Source organism: Sorex fumeus, unplaced genomic scaffold (assembly GCF_029834395.1).
Source record: "Sorex fumeus unplaced genomic scaffold, SorFum_2.1 ptg000006l, whole genome shotgun sequence".
In the NCBI taxonomy this organism is placed as follows: domain Eukaryota; kingdom Metazoa; phylum Chordata; class Mammalia; order Eulipotyphla; family Soricidae; genus Sorex; species Sorex fumeus.
In genome coordinates, this window is record NW_026606063.1 from 19,377,309 (window position 1) to 19,400,517 (window position 23,209).

A 23,209-nucleotide genomic window follows, 5' to 3' on the forward strand; every position below is an offset into this window, starting at 1 on the left:
CAAAGCCACCAGGAGTAACCCCCGAGTGCAGAACCAGGAGCAAGCCCTGAGCACTGCCTCTGTGGTACAAACCCAAACCAAATCAAACAAAGAAACAAATAATATCATTTTTTGTATCTGTCTCTTAGATTTAAGAGCATAAACAAAAATAATTTCAATTAGTTTTAGAGATTTCCTGCTTCCTCACGATTTTTTAACATGATTTCTAGAAATTCTTACCCGAATTTGGTATACAGAAAATGCCAAACAGGAGGCTGGAGTGCTAGTACGGCAGGTAGGACATTTGCCTTGCACGCGGGTGACCCGGGTTCAATTCCCAGCATCCCATATGGTCCCCTGAGCACCACCAGGATTGATTCCTGAGTGCAGAGCTAGGAGCAATCCCTGTGCATCACTGGGTGTGACCCAAAAAAGCGAAAAAACATGCTAAACAACTGGCAAGTGGTGAGTTCATAATACCCACATTCAAGACAGGACATTTGAGAGAATAGAGAAAACACCATTAGTTAAAGCTACACATTCAGTTGAAGAAGACAGCCTTCCCAGCACAGAGATGCACTGTCCCCTGCAGAGGGTTTATGAGAAGCTGGAATCCCCTACTTGAGTCACCAATAAACTTCTTGAAAGACTTCATGTTATCTTTAAACTTTATTAATGGCATTGCAATTTTCTGCTTCTAAACGAAAATACTAAAATGGGTTAAGACTTGCTTCAGAATGAACTGGGAAGAGTGGAAGAGAGTTGAGGAAAAGAGAAAATAAGTTTCTAGTTGATCACTGTTGTAGATGGGTTACATGTTAGGTTACATGTAGAGACAGAACACTATGCCTATAACTTTCCTATATGCTTGAGTTCTTCCAAAATAAAAGGAAGGGAGGAAGGATGGGACAAAGGATGGGAGGAAAGATGGGAAAAGGAAGGAAGGAAGGAAGGAAGGAAGGAAGGAAGGAAGGAAGGAAGGAGGGAGAGGTAACTCCTGGTCTCCTGATCCCACAGATAGCTCTGCCGCTAATACTAAATCCCCAGGTTCTTGATATCCGTTTTTCCTTTAAACTAGACATCTAGATAGATCCAATCCAAATTCTACCTAAGAACAAGAGGAACAACTTTTTTTTTTTTGAGAATTAACTTCCTTTATTTCTCTCTAGTTTTTCTGCAATTATTCCAGAAGTCCACTCCATTTTGTACTTCATCTTATCCCTGACTTTTGCCTGTTTTTCATTCACAGTCCATTATTTAAATATAATTGACCAAAATTCATCTCAGCTATATTATTTTACCTTTCATATTTGTTAAATGACATAAAATTTGTTTATAAGATTGTATATATATATACATCTTAGAAATACAATTATGACCACACAACATCCACTATCAAAGTGCCTCCATCCTTAGTATTGAATATTGGAACCTTTAAGAGGAACAACTTTTGACTAACACAAAGCATACTCCTCACATTAGATTGAACCATTTTTAAAAGTTATTCTGTCATCTAATAGAATAATGACTATTGTATACCATGCAGATCATGCTTTTCTGTATTTTTGAAATGCTCAAATAACATTAACAAACCTCTATAATATAGAAGAGGACTAAACCTATGTTGATACAAAAGCAACTGTGAACCAAATTCCAAGAAATCAAGGAAAATCTTAGCCCTAAAACCGAACTGCACTCACCAGACCTCTCTCCTCTCTCCCCATTAATCTCACCTCTCTCTTACACATACATCTTTCTGTTTCTCTGTTTCTGTTTCTTTCTCTCTCTCACACACACACACACACAAACCCATCACACACACACACACACACACACACACACACACACACACACACACACACACATTAGTCCCTAAATTCTCCCAAGGGGCAATGATGGCATCTTATTGGCTCTAGTCTCAGGAAGCCCAGGGACAGGACATGATAGATCTTTCTGTGAGTCAAAGCCCTTACAATTTATCTTAAAGACCTTCCCAGCAGGATGCTCAAATAAACTGAAGACAAAGAAAAAAGATTGGGGAAGGCAAGGGATTTGAAAGAATTTCAGAATGCCAAAGTGACTCTCATCCTTCGCCACCAACCAAAACTCAGGACTAATCAGAAAGAGGCAGGAACAGGGTGAAGGTCAGCTACCCACTTTCTCACTATCCCCTGCACCCACCCCACCCCTCAGTGCCCTCCTCCACCCTCAGCACTCTGCTCCACTCCTACACCATCCACCTCGGTGCCTCAGTCTACCTCTCAGCACCTGTCCACTCTCCAGAGTTAGTGTCCCCACTCCAGAGTTAGTGCTCTTTCCACCTTTAGCGCCCCATCCAGCTCTCAGAACCCACTCTACCCCCTCAAGAACCACTCTGCCTGCTCAGCGACCCTTTCTATCTTGAGCACCCAGGACACTGGGCAGGAGTCCTTTCCCGCAAGAAGGAAGCTGCCATCCCACCGGTGGGGAATGAACCACAGGCAACATGTGTGGCTCACAGAGGAGCGAAACAAAGCCCACCCCCCAGAAGGTGCTGAACCTCTCTCTAGGGCCCATCAATTCTGGCTGAAGGGTACAGAGACAAGGGGAGAGATTTGCAAGGAGGAACTTCAGAACTTCACACAGGCAAGATGGTGGGAGGTGCACGCACTAAACAGTATGTACATCAGAAGGTTTAGCAGAGATTTGGATCCAGGTATCCCATCTGAAAGCTCCAGGACTTTAAAGTCATCTCCCTGAAAGACATCCCTGTCACCCATTGTTTTCCACTGCATCCCGCACCCAGGGTTCTCAAAAATAGGCCCACAAAGGGAAAGCCAGGTATGAGCCGGTGGTGACAGGGCAACTGCAACCTCATGGGAAGGGGGGTGGTACCAGCTCATCCTTCACGTCCTGCCGAGGTCATGAGTTGCCCCCCACGAGTAGTTCTCTGGCACTGACATGGCTCCACAGGTACAGAAACCAATCTCATAATTATCTGGCTCTTAGCAGAAATCCCTCCAGACTTAATTAGTAAAATATCAGAAATACAAAATCACATGGCTGCTATTGGGGCCACATGACATCATATGATTCTCATAACCAGCTATAGAAAACAAATTATTTCACAATGCCTTTTCAGCAGCTCTGATTGTTGGCTGGAAATTCTAAACAATAATGGTGCATCTTTTGTTGAAATAATGAATGTAATCAAAGTAGAGAGAGTTAAGTAGAAATCATCTGCCTCACAGGCATCGGAAGGGGTGGGAGGGGGGTATACTGGGGTTCTTGGTGGTGAAAAATAAGTACTGGTGAAGGGAAAGGTGTTTGATCATTGTCTAACTGAGACTTAATCCTGAAAGCTTTGTAACTTTTTCACAGTGATTCAATAAATAAATATAACAAAAAAAATGGGCCCACAAAGCCCACTCTAACTTTAAGGACTGAAAGCTATTTCTATCAACCAAGTGTGTCTATGGGGGCCAAGAAAGGAATGGCACAGAGGCAAGAATTTCCCCCTTTTGATCTACAGAAGGACAAAATTCCAGTCTGACAGTTCATTGCTCTCTACATATGCTGAAGAATTCCGTCTTGTGTCCCCGAAAATCCACCCCCAACACAACAGCAGGAGATGGTCTATTGCTATGTTCAAAGCACAGACTCTCGTATCTACTATCTCAACATGCCAACTGAAGTCATGTTTCTAGTGAGCCTCAGCTTCCTCCTCCTTAATAAACCTTTGTTCCCAGTGACAATATGAAAAACAAGTTCATATAGGTAATGCACTTATACCATGATGTATCATCATTACAGCTGTTGATGCCATTACTGTTATTTCTATGAGCATTACTATCACCATATGAGCAGTCTTTGGCTACTTACAAGAAAATCTCTAATAAAATCATATTCTCTATTCTATTACCATGCTTCATAATTATATTTGTACCAACATCAAAGAAAGGCATCAATGGGGGAACATAGAAGTTCTCTTCATGGGCAAGAGCTGGCCTATATGTATATAACAAACCTCAGATTTAAAAGAGACTATAGGGACCAAAGCGATCAGACAGGTGGTAGGATGCTTGCCCTGCACAAGACAGGCCCAGATTTGATCTCCGGGACCCCTCATGGTCCACCCCCTCCCCCCCGCAGCAACACCAAGAATGGTCCCTAAGCACAGAGCCAGGAATAAGCTCTGATCACTGCCAGGTATAGCGCCCCCCCACACACACACCAAATAAAACATTTAAGTAAATAAAAGTGACAACAGACCCTTAGATCCATAAGAGTTTAGAGGGTAAGACATCAGAGTGACCTTCATCAGATAACTCACAGACAATGTTCTTCTTCCCAAAAATGCATCTACAAACAGAAATGGCTGGATGCTAAATCCATGAGGATCTTCCATTAATAGTACCTTGGTGAAAGATTGTGGGCTGAGAGCATGAGTTTGTGCCACCATGCATCACCAAGATTTAGACTCTCACCAACTTCTCTCTGTAGATAGAATGACTCGCTCGCTCTCTCTGCTCTGGAAATGAGTATGCGTGTCTTTTTTCAGTGTAAGGGGTTTCTACATAAGATGAAGGCATTACAGTATCCAAGACTATTTTTAAATGTTGGCTCATTTTATAGTTGCTGGCATTGCTTTTTTTGAAGTGATTTCAATTTCACTGCTCTGGCCATAATGAGTCACAGCTGTGTGTTTGTACCACACACCTTCTTTCTTCCATTCACTGAACGTATCTGCCTGTGAGTGTGTACATTTACTCTGCTCTGGGTAATTTTCAAGTGATGAGGTGCCACCTGAAAATTTCTATCTTAGCAGTAGAAATTATGAAACACTAAAGAGAGGCTGGAACTATCTCAAAAAGGGCACACAGCTTCATTCATTTATGTCAGTTGGAGAAGTTCTTAAACGTGTGTGTGTTTAATTATTTTATAATAGACACAGTGGTTTAATCATGAATATGATACTTCAACTTGTCAACCACTACTAAGTCTACTGAACATAAGAACTAGCATATTGGTGGTGAACATCCAAAAGTCAGAAATATTAGAATATTCTCTCAATTCTACAAAAAAAGAGAGAGAAAGCATTAGCATTTCCCTTCCAGACCAGTTTTGAGCAGATTGAAATGTATAAACCAGACATAAAAACATACAACCAAGACAGTCTTGCATAATGAATTAGGCAATTTATTAGGCTCCTAATTTCCATGTCTAGAACATGAACATGGATTTACATGCATAGTCTCATTTTGTAGCTCTTACATGCATGTAGTCTTCAACCAGCTGGGCCTTTGATTCTACTTGTCAGTTAATTACAATTAGCTCAATGTGAGTAAATGACAAACACGGAATGACATATAAGCTATAGCAGCAAATTCCACCCAATATCATTGGCTTGTTTTCCCCAAAATCATAATCACAACTCTCTTGTAAAAAATAAATTTCAGAGCAAGGCATTTCATTTACTTCATTGAGAAAAATAAAGGCGATTCTATCAGTTTTTGGAGCAATGAATGTCCAACTATGGCTGAAAGGTACACCCTGAGAATTAAATGATTTTAACGAACCCATTGAGGTTTATAATAAAGCTGTGTTAACCTAACATCAAGAAGAGACACAAGATACAGGCACAAACGTTTTTGCTCATTTTGCTGTGCAATTCTCCAAGGATGCCGTATTATAAACATCCTCATCTTCGATGCTGGAAGCGTCTGTGGAATTGGGTTCGCTGACCATAATTCCCACAGAAGATAGACTGGTAATGAAGGCATGCATCCGCTGAGCATAAATGTCCCGAATGTTAAAGTAAGGTAGCTCATGACACTTCTCTGGTGGGTCCTCACTACACTGATCCACATCCATATCCTTTTGCCTCTGGTAGTACTTGGAAAACTTGTTAAAGATGATGGTGATGGGAAGGGCCACCACCAAGATGCCACAGATAATGCACGTGCTGGCGATGAGCTTCCCGGCTAAGGTGACTGGGTGGGTGTCACCATAGCCCACAGTCGTCATGCTGATGGTGGCCCACCACCAGCAGATGGGGATGCTAGTGAGGCTGGAGGAGAGCTCATCTTTCTCCACTGAGTAGATAAGCACAGAGAAGATGGAAATGCCCACGGAGAGGAAGAGGAGCAGCAAGCCAACTTCGTGGTAACTGTGTCTCAGCGTGGCCCCTAGCGACCGAAGCCCCACCGAGTGCCGGGCGAGCTTGAGGATTCGGAAAATCCTCATCAGCCTGAGGATCTGAACCACCTTGCCCATGTTCTCGATGTCCTCGCTCTCCTCCTCCTTGGTATCCACGGCCAGGGTGGCGTAGAAGGGAATGATGGACACGAAATCGATTATGTTCAGGGGGTTTTTCCAAAATTTCTTCTGACAGGGCGCGGCCACCAGGCGGATGGCCAGCTCCCCGGTGAACCAGGTGATGCAGGCGATCTCCACCCCTTCCAGCACGGGGTCCTCCACCTCCCCATCCTCATTCTGGAACTCGGCCATGCTGTGGACGCACATGGCCACGATGGAAGCCAGCACCACGCTCAAGGAGGAGACGGCGATGAGCTTGGCCGACAGGCAGTACCCGGGGTTTTCCATGAGAATCCAGATCTTCTTCCGGATCTGGCCGAATCGCTGCTTATCGAACTTCTCCAGCTCCTTCTCGAACAGTGAGGACTCTTCGAAGGAGGAGTCGGAACTCACACCGTTGCTCTTCTGCTCCCAGTCTCGGTCGTGGTTCTCCTCCTTGCGCTCCTGGTAGCGGTTGCTGCAGCAGGAATCGATGAAGAGCTCGTTGATGCCCCAGTACTCGATCTCCTGGCAGAAGGAGAACACGCACAGCTCCTCCATGACGTGCAGCTTCCCTGTGTAGTAAAAGTTCAACACGTATCTGAACAAGGACGGGTTCCGGTCAAAGTAGTACTCCTTGTCGGCCACGCTGTAGTCATCGCACAGCTCCAGGATGGCCTCTTCCGAGTGGCAGGTGAGCAGCTTCCCCAGCCTGGTGTGCGGAAAACGCAGGAGGGTGCTCTGGTCCACGGACTGCTTAAAGCCCCCCACATTCAAGTTGATCAGTTCCTCGTCTGGTCCAGGGCGATGGAAAAATTCACCAAACACCATGGTGGAGACAGGAAGCAGAGGGCTGGCTGGGAAGGGAGACCAGGAAGTTCACGCTGCACTCAGGAAAGAGCACAAGACAATGGGGTATTAGCACTCGGTCCCTGGGTACCATACCAAGGTAGTCTCAGTCTGTCTGTCTTTTTCAGGAGGATGAGCTATATTCAAAGCAAAGCAAAAATGAAATAGAAAGACCACTGTTTTGGGACCAGAGAAATAGTACATGTTGGGAGGATGCTTGCCTTGTTTGTGGCTCATCTGGCTTCAATCTTTGGCACCGTGGTTGGTCCCAGGAGCCCCTTTAAAAGTGATCCCTGGACACGGAGCCAGAGTCAGTTTTAAGCTCAGGCAGGTGTGGCCCAAAGTGCCAAAAATCAATGTAAAGAATATAATTTTATCTTTTTTCTTTTTCTTTGGTGTTGAGAGGGTTATTTCTGGTAAGTCTTGCTAGAGTAAGGTGCCAGAACTGAACCAGAGCCATTGGCATGCAAGGCAAGCATCTAAACCCATGTATTATTTCCCTGGACCCTTTATGCATTTGACTTGATGAAAACCAATACAAATAACTAGGACTATTGGTGGGCAAGGTATTGCAGTATTGCAAGTATAGAAAAAGGACAACAATAGTCCTGTCAACCATGAGACCTCAATAAAAACGTATATAAAAGAAAAATTAATGGTTGATTCACTTTGAGGGGAGAGGCAAAAACAGGGTTTATATACATGTAATCTGTCAGCGGGAATGTAAATTGGTCTTGTCATTATGAATAACAATATACAGGTTTATCAAGAAAATTAAAAGAGAAATTCTTCATAATTCAGTTATGCTAAATCTGGTTATTTACCTCAAAACTAACAAAACACTAAATTAAAAAAACAAAGACACACTTCCATGTTCATCTCAGCACCTTGCCACTAGCCAAGAGTTGGGAACAATCTAAGTACTCATCATTAATTAGATTAATAAAAAAAAAAGCTGGAATTCTAACCAGCTATGAAATATATGAAATCTTGCCACTGATGAAATCTTACTTTTGGAAATAAGTTAAATGGGGAAAATAAAAACTCGGTACAACTTTACTCAGATGTGGAAGATAAAGAAACAAAACTAGTTGAACAAATAAAATAAAATGAAAACAAACTCCTAAACAATAAATACAAAATACAAGCTACCAGAAGAGAAAAGCAGGAGTGGAAGCAAATCAGGTAAAAGGGGTGAACTTTATGGTAATGAAAGGAAATTATAATGTTGGTTGCAAGTATAATGTTGTATATACAGATGTTGATTATTATTATTCTGGACACCAAACCTATATATTACTCTAGACCAATATTACTTTAATAAAAATAACTTAAAATAGTTGGGGTCTACAGATACTTTTCTTTGGGGGTGGTTTAATTCCAACTGTGATCAGGAACTGCTCCTGGTTCTGTGCTCAGTAATCACTCCTACAAAGACTGGGGGACCAGATGGGGTGCTTGGTGATTGAACCCAGACCAGACATGTGCAAGACAAGCCCCTCACACACTGAACTATCTCTCCAACCCCTACAGATTCATTTTAAAGAAAGAAAACCTACAATAAAAATTCTTGTGAATCCTAATCCTTGGTTCTATATTTTAAAATCAAAGTATTTTAGGTTACTTACACAGTGAAAGCATCTCCAGGCTGAACCAAGTGACACCGCACTGGGGAATGTTTAGAAGGGAAGGGCCAGTGCTGTCCAGCTGGCGGCTCTCAGGCCCCTGTCCTCAGGGTTTGGTCATGCACCCTCAAAACCAGCTCCATCCTCTTCACGGACGCTCACCCTCAATCCGCACAATACCAAGGGCCCCGCTCAGCTCCTACAAAGGACGTAGGTTTCCCCTGATGCTCCATGCATCCTTCTGTGAGAGCCCCATTCCCTGCTTAGAGCTGGGCAATCAAGAGGATATAATTATCTCCCTGTTCTTGAATGCCTCTTATCTTAAAGATACAGTTACACTTCATGGGATGGTGTTTCAGGTACATCCACATAAGAGAAACTGACTTATGGGAATCATTTTAAACTAATTGCTGGCTCAGTTTCCTGCCACCAATATGCTCAGCTCTACTTTTCCCTTTCCTCTCAGTCTCCTACATCCTCCCCATCCTGGTCTCCAGGTCTGTGTTGGCCCAGCACAAATTATTTCTAAACTAACATTAATCAGGATATGCTGACCTATTTCTTATGGAAAAGTGAACCAACATAATGATGCTTCCCCAGAGCAGATGATGCAAATCAAAGTATTAGATTATCCGAGACCAAGTGTCTAGCAGGCACTATTGGCACTATTTGGCACGTCATCTTTTTGATGTTGTAAAATACATATATAGGAAAATGGGAACTCAGAGACTTTCAGTCCAAGATCACAGGGAAATGATAAAAAACAGCATTTAAATGCAGACTGGATCAAACCCAGTATTCATGCTCTTTTCCCTAAACATAACCCCTCCTCATTTTCTGCCTCATTATAATAAAATAATATAATCTGAGAAGTACTCCATAGTCTTATAATTCTGAGAAAAGATCAATGACATTTGTCTGCAAAAAAGCAAAGGTTACATTTAGCTCAAGGTTCAAAGCAGAGGTGAGCCTTTATAAGGGTAAAGGGCATTTTATACCCAGGGAACCAAAAGGTGAGAAGAATCTTTTGTACCACCTAGAATCTACTTCATCCTCTAGGCAATACCACTAATGGATCCCAATCAGTACTGGTGAGAAAAAGAGAGAGAGAGAGAGAGAGAGAGAGAGAGAGAGAGAGAGAGAGAAAGAAAGAGAGAGTATAGGGGTTAAGGGAACTTATCAGAAATGATCCTTAAGCACAGAGCCAGAAGTAAGCACTGAGCATTGCCAGATGTAAAAAAGAAGGATGAGAAAGGGATCCTAATCAATGAGTGGATGTAGTTGTATCTATGAGTATAACCTACAAAGCTCCCACTGACAGCAGCTGAAGACAGTTGGGTAAAGTTGGAATGCAACAGGCTACTCTATACAACAGAAGAGCGGATGTCAGAAAGCCTTTACTCACAGACTGCAGGTGCATATTACAGAGGACAAGACAAATGAAAGTTGATTGCATCAAGAACAACTGGCAATCTGTTGTCTGCTTGGAAGAAAAGAGGGAGAGAGGAAAGACTAAAGGAGAGTGCACTCTGCTCTGCACATAAGTAGGTGGATGGGGAAGCCATTAGGAGGCAGAAATACAGGACCTTTATGTTTCTGGAAAGTCACGGCTGTCTACAAAACCAAGAGAGTCCTCCTCTGAAGGACAACATACCAGAATACATAGCCTTCAAGAAAAGCCCATGGTAACATCTATCCCCAAAGGAAGCCAGCGGTCTAAAGTATTTCTAAGCAGGGGTAGAGTGTCCTTGACCGTCGGATGGTGGTGAAGATGCAACAGTTTTGTAAATCAAAAGCATAAACATTAACTTTATTGTAATAATATTACCTCAACTATAATTTTTTTTGGCTTTTTGGGTCACACCTGGCAGTGCTCAGGGGTTATTCCTGGCTCTGCACTCAGGAATGACTCCTGGCGGTGCTCAGGGGACCATATGGGATGCCCGATATTGTACTCAGGTTGGCTGTGTGCAAGGCAAACACCCTCTCCACTGTGCTATCACTCTGGCCCAACTTCAATTATTTTTTAAAAAGAAACACTTGAGATACCAACACTGAATGTGTCCCCATCAAACCAAAAGCCATAACACGGCTTGACATAACATCTGATAAATTGCTAACCTCTCCAAAGGACATGATTTTTTTTCCACTGCTGATTTCTCTTTTTAGTTAGATATCTTCTATGAAGGAACTAAAGCAGAGCACAAGATTTCTTACAAATGTTTGCACAACCTCAAATCTCTGAAAGTCATCTTAACGTTCCTGGCATAGATGTTAGTAAGCTGTGTAAAATGTTCCGAGGAGCTAGTTTTAGCTAAGCTGACATCAAGACTTTACTGGATGCTACCTTCAGGTGGATTCTGGGTCATTTCCTTGGCTATTCTAAAATCCCATCATGATAAAAAATTTATGATATGACCTACATAAGTCAGTCTCATAATCAGAAGGCATTTAACTCATGTCCAGGGTTCCTGCAGTCTCTTCATTAAAAACAGTGATCACCCATAACAGTCAAAGATGTCCATTTGCTCTGTCCTCCTTGCTCTCTTTGACTCTGTATGAATGAACAAAAGTCTCTCCTTCCCTATTTGCTCCATGAAGTCTAATATTAAAAGCGACACTCATCGTAAAGCCAAGGATCTCCCGAGAGACTTTCAGAAGAGAGAAAAAGGTGCTCTGACCTGATCACAGACTTTAGCTCAGAGCAAGATGAGATGACGCAAGTCACAGAAGCCAGAGAACCAGGATGACTTCTTCAGCTGAGTCAGATGCAGAGCAGAACAGGAAAGTGAGCCTCCACCCTTACATACTTTAGTCAAGTTTCTTAACACACAGTCTCTCACCATTTGCATCATTCCTTATATCATTTGTTCCTCACTATTACCCTGGGATTTTGCACATGAGGAAACGGTTTTGGAAGAGATGAGCAGACATAATAAAGCTGTTAAGATTAAGATTCCAAACCAGGGCTCCTCATGCCAAGCTCAGTGCTCTTCAGACATGCTGGCTCATGTACAGAAGTGATCCTAATGTACAAAAGTGATCCTGAACAGATACAGACAGGTACTGAACATCACTATTTTCAAGGTTCCTATATTCAGAACAGCATTTATTTCACAGCCATTTATTTATTACTATTCAGAAAACACAGGATCAAACACTCATCTTTGTATGTTACTCTACGTATAATTTACATAGGATGGCACACATATATAAAGATTTGTGTGTATATATAAAGTGAATCATATGCATACCAAATAAAAATAGGGGCCAACATCTGCATAATTAGAAAGAGAAAAAAACTTAATAATTCTAATTCTAAATACAGGGGGAAAAGAAATACATTTTATTACACAAAAGTAAAATTTGAGGTGGCCTGAGAGCTAGCATTAGGGCAGAGAGCACACGCTTTGCATACAGGGTATCAAGGTCTCTGACAAGGTCCCTCCACCAGGAGCAATTCCCAAGCACTGAGATCAGAGTAACCACTGAGTACCACCAGGTACTAAAAAGAACAAAAAACAAGAAAGTTAAAATTTTGTACGGAAAACATACCCTAAGAAATATTAAGAAGATAATATGAGAAAGAACACTTTCCATTTACATCATAGACAAGAGGGTAATATAAGGAACTATAACTAGAGGAGAAAAAATAACAACAGCAATACAGAAGAATAGAAAAGACAGTTTTCAGAATCAAATGCAAATGAGGGATAAAATAGGAAGAAAAAAGTTCAACCTTGCTCACAAGATAAATGCAATTTAAAACTACACTAAAATATCATAGTCAACCTTTCAAACTGGAAACTTAGATTGAAAAATTAGATTAAATCAGCTATGAACAAGTGTTTGGGGAAGTAGGCAGAGTCGCTCATCACAATGGAATTTTGAAATGCAGGCAAACCCTTCTGAAGGGGAGTTTGGCAAGATTTAGCAAAACTGAGTAGGACCTATAGTCCCTCACCTAGAAATTTCTCTCCAAAAGACAGGCAAATGTAAAATATTTGCAAAACTGGGGCACGGGGGAGGTGGGGGAGTGACAAGGGTCCATCAATAAATGCTGGCCGAATAAAGGATAATCAAGCTCTGTAAACAGATATGCAATAAAGTGATTTTTAGGGAACAGTAGAAATGCATGTATGTGCATATATACATACACACATATCCTTATGCAAAAAATACAAACAGTAAAATAAACAGAATAAAATGTAATAAAAAATATGCAGGATAAATGAGAAATGAGTAAGATGTTTCCTTATGTAGAGAAAAAGAAATGGCTCCTGGTGGAAGAGTTAGAAGCTAGACTCTGGGGAACCCTATAAATGTTTAAATAATTATGAAACCAAAGAGACAATCCCTGAAAATTGTAGCCTACTGTGCTGTGTATCATATTCACCATTAGCCTAAAAACGATTATTTTATTAATCTTTAAAACACTAGCTTGAATGCAATTCTTACTGATATACCCTGTCAGAAAAAAGTCAAAACTTTAAAATACTTTAGTATATGGATGTAATTACCCTAAAACCTTTATACACACACACAGGCAAGCAAGTAAATGAATGTGTTGTTGGCATTAGTAAACTCCAAGGTTGGGTCCAAAAGAAATGTAAATCACAAAATCAAAGAAATCAAGTAAAAACTCACTGATCAAAAATATAAGTTGAGAATAGAACTATGAAGTCATAGTTTGTAAAAGAAAAATTTTAGTTCCACTAAAATGACCTAGAATAATAAAAGTACCAACTACAGTGGCTGCATTGGAATTTTCACCTTCAGAAAAGAGGCACTCAACAGTCTCTCTCACCCACCAGCAGTGTTAATAGTTAAGGGCGCTCAGTTAAGTCCTGCTCTGGGAATCACTCCCAACCAAAGAGCTCCGTCTTGCCCAAAGCCCTATTCCCTTACCAGGTTAGCTTACATGCTTACTTACTTTTTGTTGGGCGCTTCTAAAATCCTGCAGACTTTTCTTAAAGTAGGCAATCAAACTCCAGAGTTCAGTTGAGATTTCTGTTGCAATTTCCTCACACTTCAATTGCTCCCAATGCCCAAGTCTACTTCCTCCCTTTCTTTCCCACAGGTGGTTTCCCTTAGAGAAACTCCCATCAACCCCTTGGTACTTAAACCTTTGTCTCCATCTATTTCCAAGGGAACCCAAATAAAGACATCAACTCAGATGCAATTAACCTGCCTAGGTTATAGAGACCAAAGAAACAAATCACAGTTTCTTAGTACACAGAACCAGGTTTCTTTATGAGAAATAGCTAGTCCCATGTCTAGAGACAAGTGTTCAAAATAAATCTTGAATACCTACTTGTGCCACCTGAAAGGAAGGGAGCTATACAAAGGGAGCAGTCCAAAGGATTCAGGACCAACTTGAGGAGACACTCACAGTCAAAGATTGAACTATGTACCTCTAAAGGAAAAAAAAAATCTTTCCAGTGAACTGAAACACACCAATACATTAAAGAACTGTAGCGCTGTCCTCCCGTTGTTCATCAATTTGCTCGAGCGGGCCCAGTAACGTCTCCATTGTGAGACTTGTTACTGTGTTTGGCATATTGAATACGTCACGGGTACCTTGCTAGGCTCTGACATGCAGTGAGATACTCTCGGTATGCTGGACTCTTCAAGAGGGGTGGAGGAATCGAACTGGGGTTGACTGGGCCGGCCACATGCAAGACAAACGCCCTACCACTGTGCTATTGCTCCAGCCCAATACATTAAAGATTCCTAAGTTAATACTTAGCTGGGCTAGAGTGATAGCACAGCGGTAGGGCGTTTGCCTTGAGTGCAGCCAACCCGGGTTTGATTCCTCCGCCCTGCTCTGAGAGTCCGACAAGCTACTGAGAGTATCTCGCCAGCACTGGCAAGCTACACATGATGTATTCGATATGCCAAACACAGTAACAACAAGTCTCACAATGGAGACATTACTAGGCCCGCTCGAGCAAATTGATGAACAACAGGAGGACAGTGCAGTACAGTGCAAGTTAATATTATCTTTTTAAAAGAAAGGACAAAAAAATCTTTGGATGATACTGGAATACCAACTTGCTATTTAGGAATATATGATACAAAAAGAAAAATCAAATATTTATTCTGTTGTCCTATAAGAATTATATATTTGGAGGACCAAAATTTATTAAGAAGGGTAATTTTTAATAAAAAAAATTATTCCAGAACTGTCAATAACAGTAACGGAAGCAATAAAAATGGTATGCTATCCCCCAAAATTATTCAGAATGAAAAATATAAACATATTGAAAGTAAAATGAGGTTAAAAGGAGTCAGAGAGATAGTACAGTAGGTAAGACACTTGCCTTGCATGTGGCTGACCTGGGTTCAGTTCCCAGCATCCCATATGGTCCCCCGAGCACCACCAGGAGTAACTCCTGATTGCAGAGCCAGGAGTAACCCCTGAGCATTGCCAGGTATGATGCTCCCTCTTCCGCAAAAAAAAAAAAAAAAAAAAAAAGAGAGAAAGAATACAAATATAAAGCCAAAAAAATAATCCTATTTATAATAACAGTAAAGGATATAATATAGGAATAAGTTTAAGGAAAGTAGTTTTAATTCTTACAACAAAAATTATGAAATACTGGTGAGAGAAATTATAGAAAATATAATGGAAAGATATCCCATTGTTTACTGACTGAAAGATTAATTATTAAGATTGAAGTAATAGCCAAAATGAATCTATAAGTTCAACACAATCTCTGTAAAAACATTAGCTACTTTTTTTTTCAAAAAATAGCAAGCTGATTCTAATTTTACATGAAAAATGCAAGGTATTAAGAATAATCAATTTTGAAAAAATAGAGTAAAGTTGAAAAACACATACTTCATGTTTTCAGAACTTATTACAAAGATACAGTAATCGTGACAGGGTGGTATTGATTAGAACAGAGAGGCAAATCAAAGGAATAAAATCAAGCATCCAGAAATAAGCCACCTATGATCAATAAATTTTCTACAAGAGTTCAAGATTAAGAGGGTAAAAAGAATGCTCAATAAATGTTGTTGTTATAACTGGCTAACCATATGCAAAAGAATGGAGTTGGATACCTGTGAAAGTTAAATTAAATGGATCAAAGATCTGATTGCAGGTGCTAAAACTACAAAGCTCATGAATTAATATACCTGAGCATATTAATTTTAACAAACTTGGGTATTACAGTTATTTAAATTTTAGCATAATTTTAGCAACTTGGGCTTTGGAATGACTTCTTAATAGGATACTAAATCACAAAAAATAAAAAATAAAAAGATTAGAAATGAACTTGATCAAAATTAAAATTTTTGTGCTTCAAAGAACATTACCAGAGTGTAAGTATCAAGAAAATGAAAAGACAACCAACAAAATAGATAAAATGTTTGCAATCCATATATCTGACCAGGGTCCAGTACTTATAAGAGACAAAGAATTTTAAAACTCTATAATAAAAAGGCAAATACTTTAAATGGTAAAGAATTGTAAAGATAAACATTTGACAAAAAAAGTCATAAAAAGGTGCTTGACAACATTTGTCATTAGAAAATATAAATATATCAATCTGTCTGTCTGTCTGTCCTCCCGTTGTTCATCAATTTGCTCGAGCAGGCACAATAACATCTCCATTGGAAACTTTGTTGTTACTGTGTCTGGCATATCGAATACATCATGGGTAGCTTGCAGGCTCTGCCCTACTGGCGAGATACTCTCGGTAGCTTGCCGGGCTCTCTGAGAGGGGCGAAGGAATCGAACTCGGGTTGGCCATGTTGGCTGCGTGCAAGGCAAACACCCTACTGCTGTGCTATAAATCAAATCACAATGAGATTATCACTTTAATGACAATAACAGTTATAAGCAAAGAGTAATAATAGCATAGGGCTACATACATGACATATTAATAAGGAGAGAAGGGGGAACAAACATAATTTGTATTACTCTAACATTACAAATATTAGAGTAGTAATTTAAAATGGTGCAGCCCTTCTGAAAAACAATTTAGACTCATTTCAAATAATTTAACATACAGTTACCATCTCATACAATAATTATATTTTTACACAGTAAAGTTCTCTATCAAAAATATAATTAAAAAAACTACTAAATATCTTTTGGGGGGCAAGTATTGTGCTAAGGGCTTCATAGATGCTACTGTTCACTCCGTTTTTGTTTGGTTGGTTTTTGTGTTTGGGGGATTCACACAATAGTGCTTAGGGGTTCTCCGGGTTCTGCACTCAGGAATCACTCCTGACAGGCGTGGAGCACCATAAAGGATGTCAGGGATCAAACCTGGGTCAGCCACATGGAAGGGCAGCACCCTACCCACTGCTCTATCTCTCCAGCCCACCACTGGTCACTCTTATTTCTCACTTGTGAATACTGGATCTTAAGAAACCATAAGTATGTATGAATAAGAAAAATGAATATGAATGAGTAAAAGTTTTCCATGAATGCTCAAGCAGTCGTAAATGGTAACTCTTATATCCCATGTTTCCAAATAGGGAAACCTGAGGCTCAGATTTTGACAAATATTGTCTGGCTTTCAGGGTGCAGATACCTTCCATTGTATTCAAACGCAGAGAATCTCATGTCTATCACTTTGAATCATAAGTTAGAAATTATTAAACAGTGAGGAAAACAGAGACAAACTGAAAGCTAGGCCTCGAGCTAAATAGTTAGCCAAATTGTGCAAGCAAAGGAATCGTTCTTGAAGGAAATTAAAAATGCATCTCCAGTGAATACATGAATCATAAGGACATAAGAATGACAAGAAATTGCTTTACTGCTGACATAAAGCTTTAGTAGTCTAAAGAGAATATGAAGCCAGCCACAATGTTCTCTTAAGTCAAAACCTAAACCAGAGTAATCCCCTAACTCACAGCTAGTCTATGAAGGATAACAAAGGTTATGATAAAGAGGGTTGGGGGGAGGGGTCTGAAGCTAGCAGGGGTTATTTCATAAAGTTTAAGGAAAGAAACAGACACCAAAAGTGCAAGATAACACAAGCAAAACTGACACAAAAGTTGCAAACAGCAAATACAGAATATCTAAGATCATAAACGAAGGTGAGGAGGGAATTACACTAGACAACAGGTTTCCAGTACAGATGAAACAGCCTTGATTGTAAAGAAAACACAACCTAGAACTCTGATAGCTAGAGAGACGTCAGTGCACAGCTTCAAGGTTTCAAAGCCCCCACCTCCTTTATTGGAGGTCAATGCAGCTGGTGACTTTAAATGCAGGCAATGTTCTTTTGCCATTCCAAAAAATCCTAGATCTCTTATACTCAAGACATTTCCTCAAAGAAGATAAACAGATGGCCAAAAGATATAAGAAAAAGTGCCCTTTGGTCACTGATCAAGGAAACATGAATTAAACTGACTATGACCAAACCCCTTTCACCACTGAGAATGGCATACATCAGTAAGACTGGAAAGGATCAGTGGTGGGCATGTGGTGAAGAATGAACTCTCATTCGTTGATGGAAGGAATGCCACCTTGTTCACACTCTAGTAAAAGAGTATGGAGACTTCTCAAAAAGAAAAAAAAAGGGTAGAGTTTCCATTTGACCCAGCAATTCCACTTTTTGGCACCTAACCCCAAGAATACAAAGATGTTAATTCGAAGAGATATTTGCACTTCTACATTCATTGTAGCACTATTACAATAGCCAAGACCTGAAAACAATCCAAGTGCTCAAGAACAGATGATGGGTTAAAAATACAAAACTGAAGTAACATAATCTGACAACTTGTCTTTGGTAGGAAGCTTACCATGGAAGTGGAAAAGGTAGGAGAGGGACCCTAGGATAATGCTGGAGGGAAGCAGTGCCCTGGGTTAAGGGTGAGGTGCTGGAATAGTTTATGTATGAAATTCTACTAATAAGAGTTCGGAAACCATCTGGGGGTCTGGCTACAGACGCTGCCCCCGTTACAGGTAAGCCTGCTGGAGAGTGAAGTAGCATGTAGCACTGTCCCCCCATTGTTCATCAATTTGCTCGAGCAGGCCCAGTAACTTCTCCATTGTGAGACTTATTGTTACTGTGTTTGGCATATCGAATACATCACGGGTAGCTTGCCAGGCTTTGCTGTGCAGGCAAGATACTCTCGGTAGCTTGCTGGGCTCTCCGCAAGGGGAGGAGGAATAGAACCCGACTCAGCTGGGCCAGCTGCGTGCAAGGGAAACACCCTACCTCTATGCTATCACTCATTCCCATGCTGTACAAAATTTAAAATAAATAAATAAACATAAAGTATGGAATATTACTCAGCTGTGAGAAAAGATAAAATTCTTAAGTTTGCCACAACTTTAATAGAATTGGAGGGTGACATGCTGAGAAGTGAGTTGAATGAAGAAGGATAAATAACACATCATCTCACACATGTTATGCATATGAAGAAACATAGTAACAGGACAATGAGTGATCAGTGATACCGCCTTGTGAATCTGGCTATTGAACTGAATTTGCTATTGTAGGGTATGAGGTAGGATAACAAGGGACCTAGAGAAAGTGGTAGAAGGATGCCACACTCTGAAACATTACTATTAGTAGTATTATAAATCACTTGGCAGTCATTAACAAAAGGCATGGTCTTCCCCAAGTCAAAGGATCTAATCCATCGAAGGCTCAGATGATAGTGGCTGTTATCAAATACTTTTCATTCAGGTATGTGCACGATTCTTTATAAACAGACACTGTGCTGTTTCACACTCAATAGACTACAGTATACTGTAAGATCGACTTGCTTCATTGCTGTGGTCAGAAACCCAATCTGCATTATCTCCAAGGTGCATCTGCACTCCAGTAAAAGATATCTGCACGCATACTAGCATGCCAAAGGGCACAACGGGATACAACAAGTATGTGGCCACAGGAATGAAAAATCATCAGATATTTTCATTGTCCTCTGCAAGCAGACTTTAAGATCTCAACTGCCTGCCTACTATCAACCCAAGTCACTCAGAGAGAGAATATTATCTACTATATTTGACCAGCTTGCGCTTCCTGGTGTTTGTAAGATTGAAAAGAAAGACAAAAATGTCAAAAATTCAAGAAATTCACTGGCAGCTGAAAAGAGAAACTGCATTGATCCTCTTCTCCTCATAAAACCATTTTCAAAGCCATTAACCTCTTAGCTCTCTCTTTGCTTGATGCTCTCAAACTCACTTCTGAAAAATGCTCTCCAGGCTGTGTCTTTTCAAGGCCAACACATATACACGCACAGGTGAGTGTGAGTGATTCTGATATGGCACTTGATTTGTTCTGAAAAGAAACAGAAGGATAATAAATGTAATCCTCTTTATTGGGTAAAACCACTTTTTAAAATCAATTTCATGCAACAAAATGAAATCCCACATTCCTTTTTTTCTTCCCACTTATCCAAAAATCTACCTAGTCCTTTCATTGAAATGGAAAGGAAAGGGAAGCATTTTTATCATGACTATTGCCATATTCTTTAATACTTTTTAAAGATGTATTCTGTTCTAATAAATTCCCAATAAAGATGAGGATGTAGCTCATGGTAGGAGACTTGCCTTTCAAGCATGAGATCCGGGTTTGATCCCAAGCATTAAAAAAAATTTTTTTTTAATTTAAATCCAAACAAAAGAAAATCAGCATGTTTTTTATAAGATAGGCCATGCTAAATTCTATTCTGGCTATAATGTGAAACTGTTCAAAATAAAATCAAGCAAAAGGTAATAGAATGGAAAATCTAAACTCAATCCATACCCCTAGATTGTGTACTCTTTCACCAAGCCCAGAAGGGGAAAGATTAAAAGTCAATTCATGGCAGAGGATAGCAGAGTTTGATGAAATAAATATCAGTAGCACTGTCCTCCCATTGTTCATAGATTTGCTCAAGTGGGCCCAGTAACATCTCCATTTTGAGATTTGTTGTTACTGTGTTTGGCATATTGAGTATGTCACAGTAGCTTGCCAGGCTTTGCTATCCAGGCAAGATACTCTTGGTAGCTTGCTGGGCTCTCTGAGAGGGCCAGAGGAATGGAACCCATCTCGGCCAGGATGGTCGAGCACAAGGCAAATGCATTACCACTGTGCTATCGCTCCAGACCGAAATAAATATCAGTGGCACCAAAATCTTCTGACTATGGATTTGGAAATGGAGATGCTGATAGCCCTTCAAGAATCAGGGTGCTCTTATGGCTAATAAGTGTGTTAGACAATTAGAAGAACCTGCCCAAAACCAGATACCAAACACATGAAACAACAGAGCCTTCCAAATCTGAGATTCTGGTTTCCAAGGATCTGAGGCTCCTACATGGAACTTTTCTCTCTAGTAGCTCATGGGTTTGTGCTAATTGAGTGAAAAGTAAGATAATTAACAAAAGCTCTGAGTGTTTGTCAAAAAACCAGCAGGGTAGGCATGGCAAAATAAAATGTCTCTGGTGGTCAAATAAACAAGTTAATCAAATGAAGTTGTTGAAAAGAGAAACTGCATTGTTCACTGCATCCCCTCCCTCCCCCACATACATAACTCCAATCCAATCCTGCCACACTAGCACTTTCCCGTTCTCTGTTACTCATCAGCCCCAAACGCCCAGAGGATTTTTACCATCAGAAGAGTATCTCTGGTGCGTGTCTGACCTTCATTTTTGTCACTACACCATATGGTTTGTTCTCTCATTCCTTTGATCGTGCCTGAGAAAATATCAGAGGCATCTCTTACCCTTGTGGTGTGGATGTCACACACTCTGCCTTCATCCTGTCCGGTGGAAGGTCCATCGTCATCCAAGACTCTCCACCCTTCTTCTGGAGGGATGTGTGGTGCACATAGGTTTGTAGTGTCCGACAAGAAGAGAAGATTGCTGTTCTCTCGTTACACCCGCTGAAGAGGCTGCTGAGAAATCACTCTTATCAAGAGAAACATTGGTCAAGTTGAACCCCAGGGAGGAGACTCATCCTAGGAGGAGGAGACACAGTGTGAAGGTGATTTCCTGATTAGTTCCCTAGCATAAATCTCCTAGACACGTAGATGGGGGACATCACAAAACCACAGGATTCAGGATACTCTGGGATTTTTTTTTGGGGGGGGGCCACACCCAGCAGTGTTCAGGGCTTACTCCTGGCTCTGTGTTCAGGGATCACTCCTGGTGGGGCTCAACGGTACCAAAAATCAAACCCAGGTCGATCTCCTGCAAAGCAAGCACCCTACCCACCATATTGTTTTTCTGGCCCCTCTGATCTTGATTGTGGTGCACACTTGAGACATTTCTTGATGCCAAACTGATGTGTTTGGCATCACATTGATGCCAAACCAACAACACTGCAAGTCATCAACCAAGCACCAGAATTGGGACTGCATTCACTCACCTCCCACACAGTCTCCAGGATCTTTAGTTTCCTGGCTAACTCATCAAGGTCATTCTTAGACGCCACTAAATAAATGAGTCTGATCCATGTTAGGAGCCAAGTTCTGAGTGTGATTGCTGCCCAAATAGAGTGAATACTGCTGCTCTCATCTTAAATCAGTAAGTTCTAATGACTGGCCAAATTCTGTTTCGTTTTAGTGGTACACAATTCTATACTACAGATCAGATGACTTCAAATGCTAGACTGAATTCCAGAATTCCAGGATTCTTGGGTGAAGACCTGAGAATGTGGGGGTGGGGAGAGAGTTCGAAATGCTAGTGGACCGGCTAGTGGCCTCTGTCTACAGAGGCCCAGGTTCAATCCCCAACACTGCAGGGTCCTGCTGCATGAGACTCAAAAAATAAAAACAAATAACAAAACAATACACACACACACACACACACACACACACACACACATACACATACACGCACACGTTCATGTAGCTGTGAGAGTTGATTATGGGGAACCAATTTAACAACTAAACGAGGAAAAGGCAAAGTTCAATCTCTCTGAATAAATTTTAAAAAGGCCAAAAAAATCCAATTCCCAGTTAGGTAAACCTTGCTTCATGCTGAGTCACCCCATAGATTGATACTATGTCGAAGCCCGCATCCGCTGATTTTTCCAGTTTTTCAATCAGTGCTCTTTCAAAACAAGGGGTGGGGAGAGAAAGAATTGATTGGGAGCCTAAGAATGGGAGGAAAATTGCCTCTGGCTGTGTCAGTCATTAAACAAACATTCATCAGGTTTGAAGATCTGCAGGGCATTATGCTGGGATTTGGTATTACAAATAGGATCAGTTCTACCTCCCTCCTTCCCGGAGGGGCTCTCAGGCCCTGAAACCCAATTATAAACAAATATCTATTTGCTATATTTAAGGGCCAATGGAGCCAGAGGAAAGCAAGAAGAAAATCTCAGACTAGTCCCCAAAATAGGCAGAGCAATCCCTCAGCAAAATTCTATCTCTCAAGGAGATGAGAATGAGGAAAGATCCAGAGGGTAAAATATGCAACTCTACCTCAGCTGAATGTCTGAGAGGGCATTCTTGACAAAAAAGAAAAAATTTCAATAGGAATAAATAAAACCCCCACAAGAACCAAAATCATTCGCCCT

At 40.8% G+C, this 23,209-nt stretch overlaps 1 protein-coding gene across 1 annotated transcript; it reads right to left on the reverse strand.

Annotated features, from left to right (window-relative positions):
- Positions 1 to 5,235: 5,235 nt before the first annotated feature.
- On the reverse strand, positions 5,236 to 21,594 carry KCNS3 (potassium voltage-gated channel modifier subfamily S member 3). The gene is made up of 2 exons (XM_056123172.1): positions 21,411 to 21,594; positions 5,236 to 7,139 (listed from the first exon to the last, which is right to left on the reverse strand). The coding sequence occupies exon 2, from the start codon at positions 7,084 to 7,086 to the stop codon at positions 5,614 to 5,616; it is 1,473 nt and encodes a 490-aa protein (XP_055979147.1). The 5' UTR covers positions 7,087 to 7,139; positions 21,411 to 21,594; the 3' UTR covers positions 5,236 to 5,613.
- Positions 21,595 to 23,209: the final 1,615 nt, after the last annotated feature.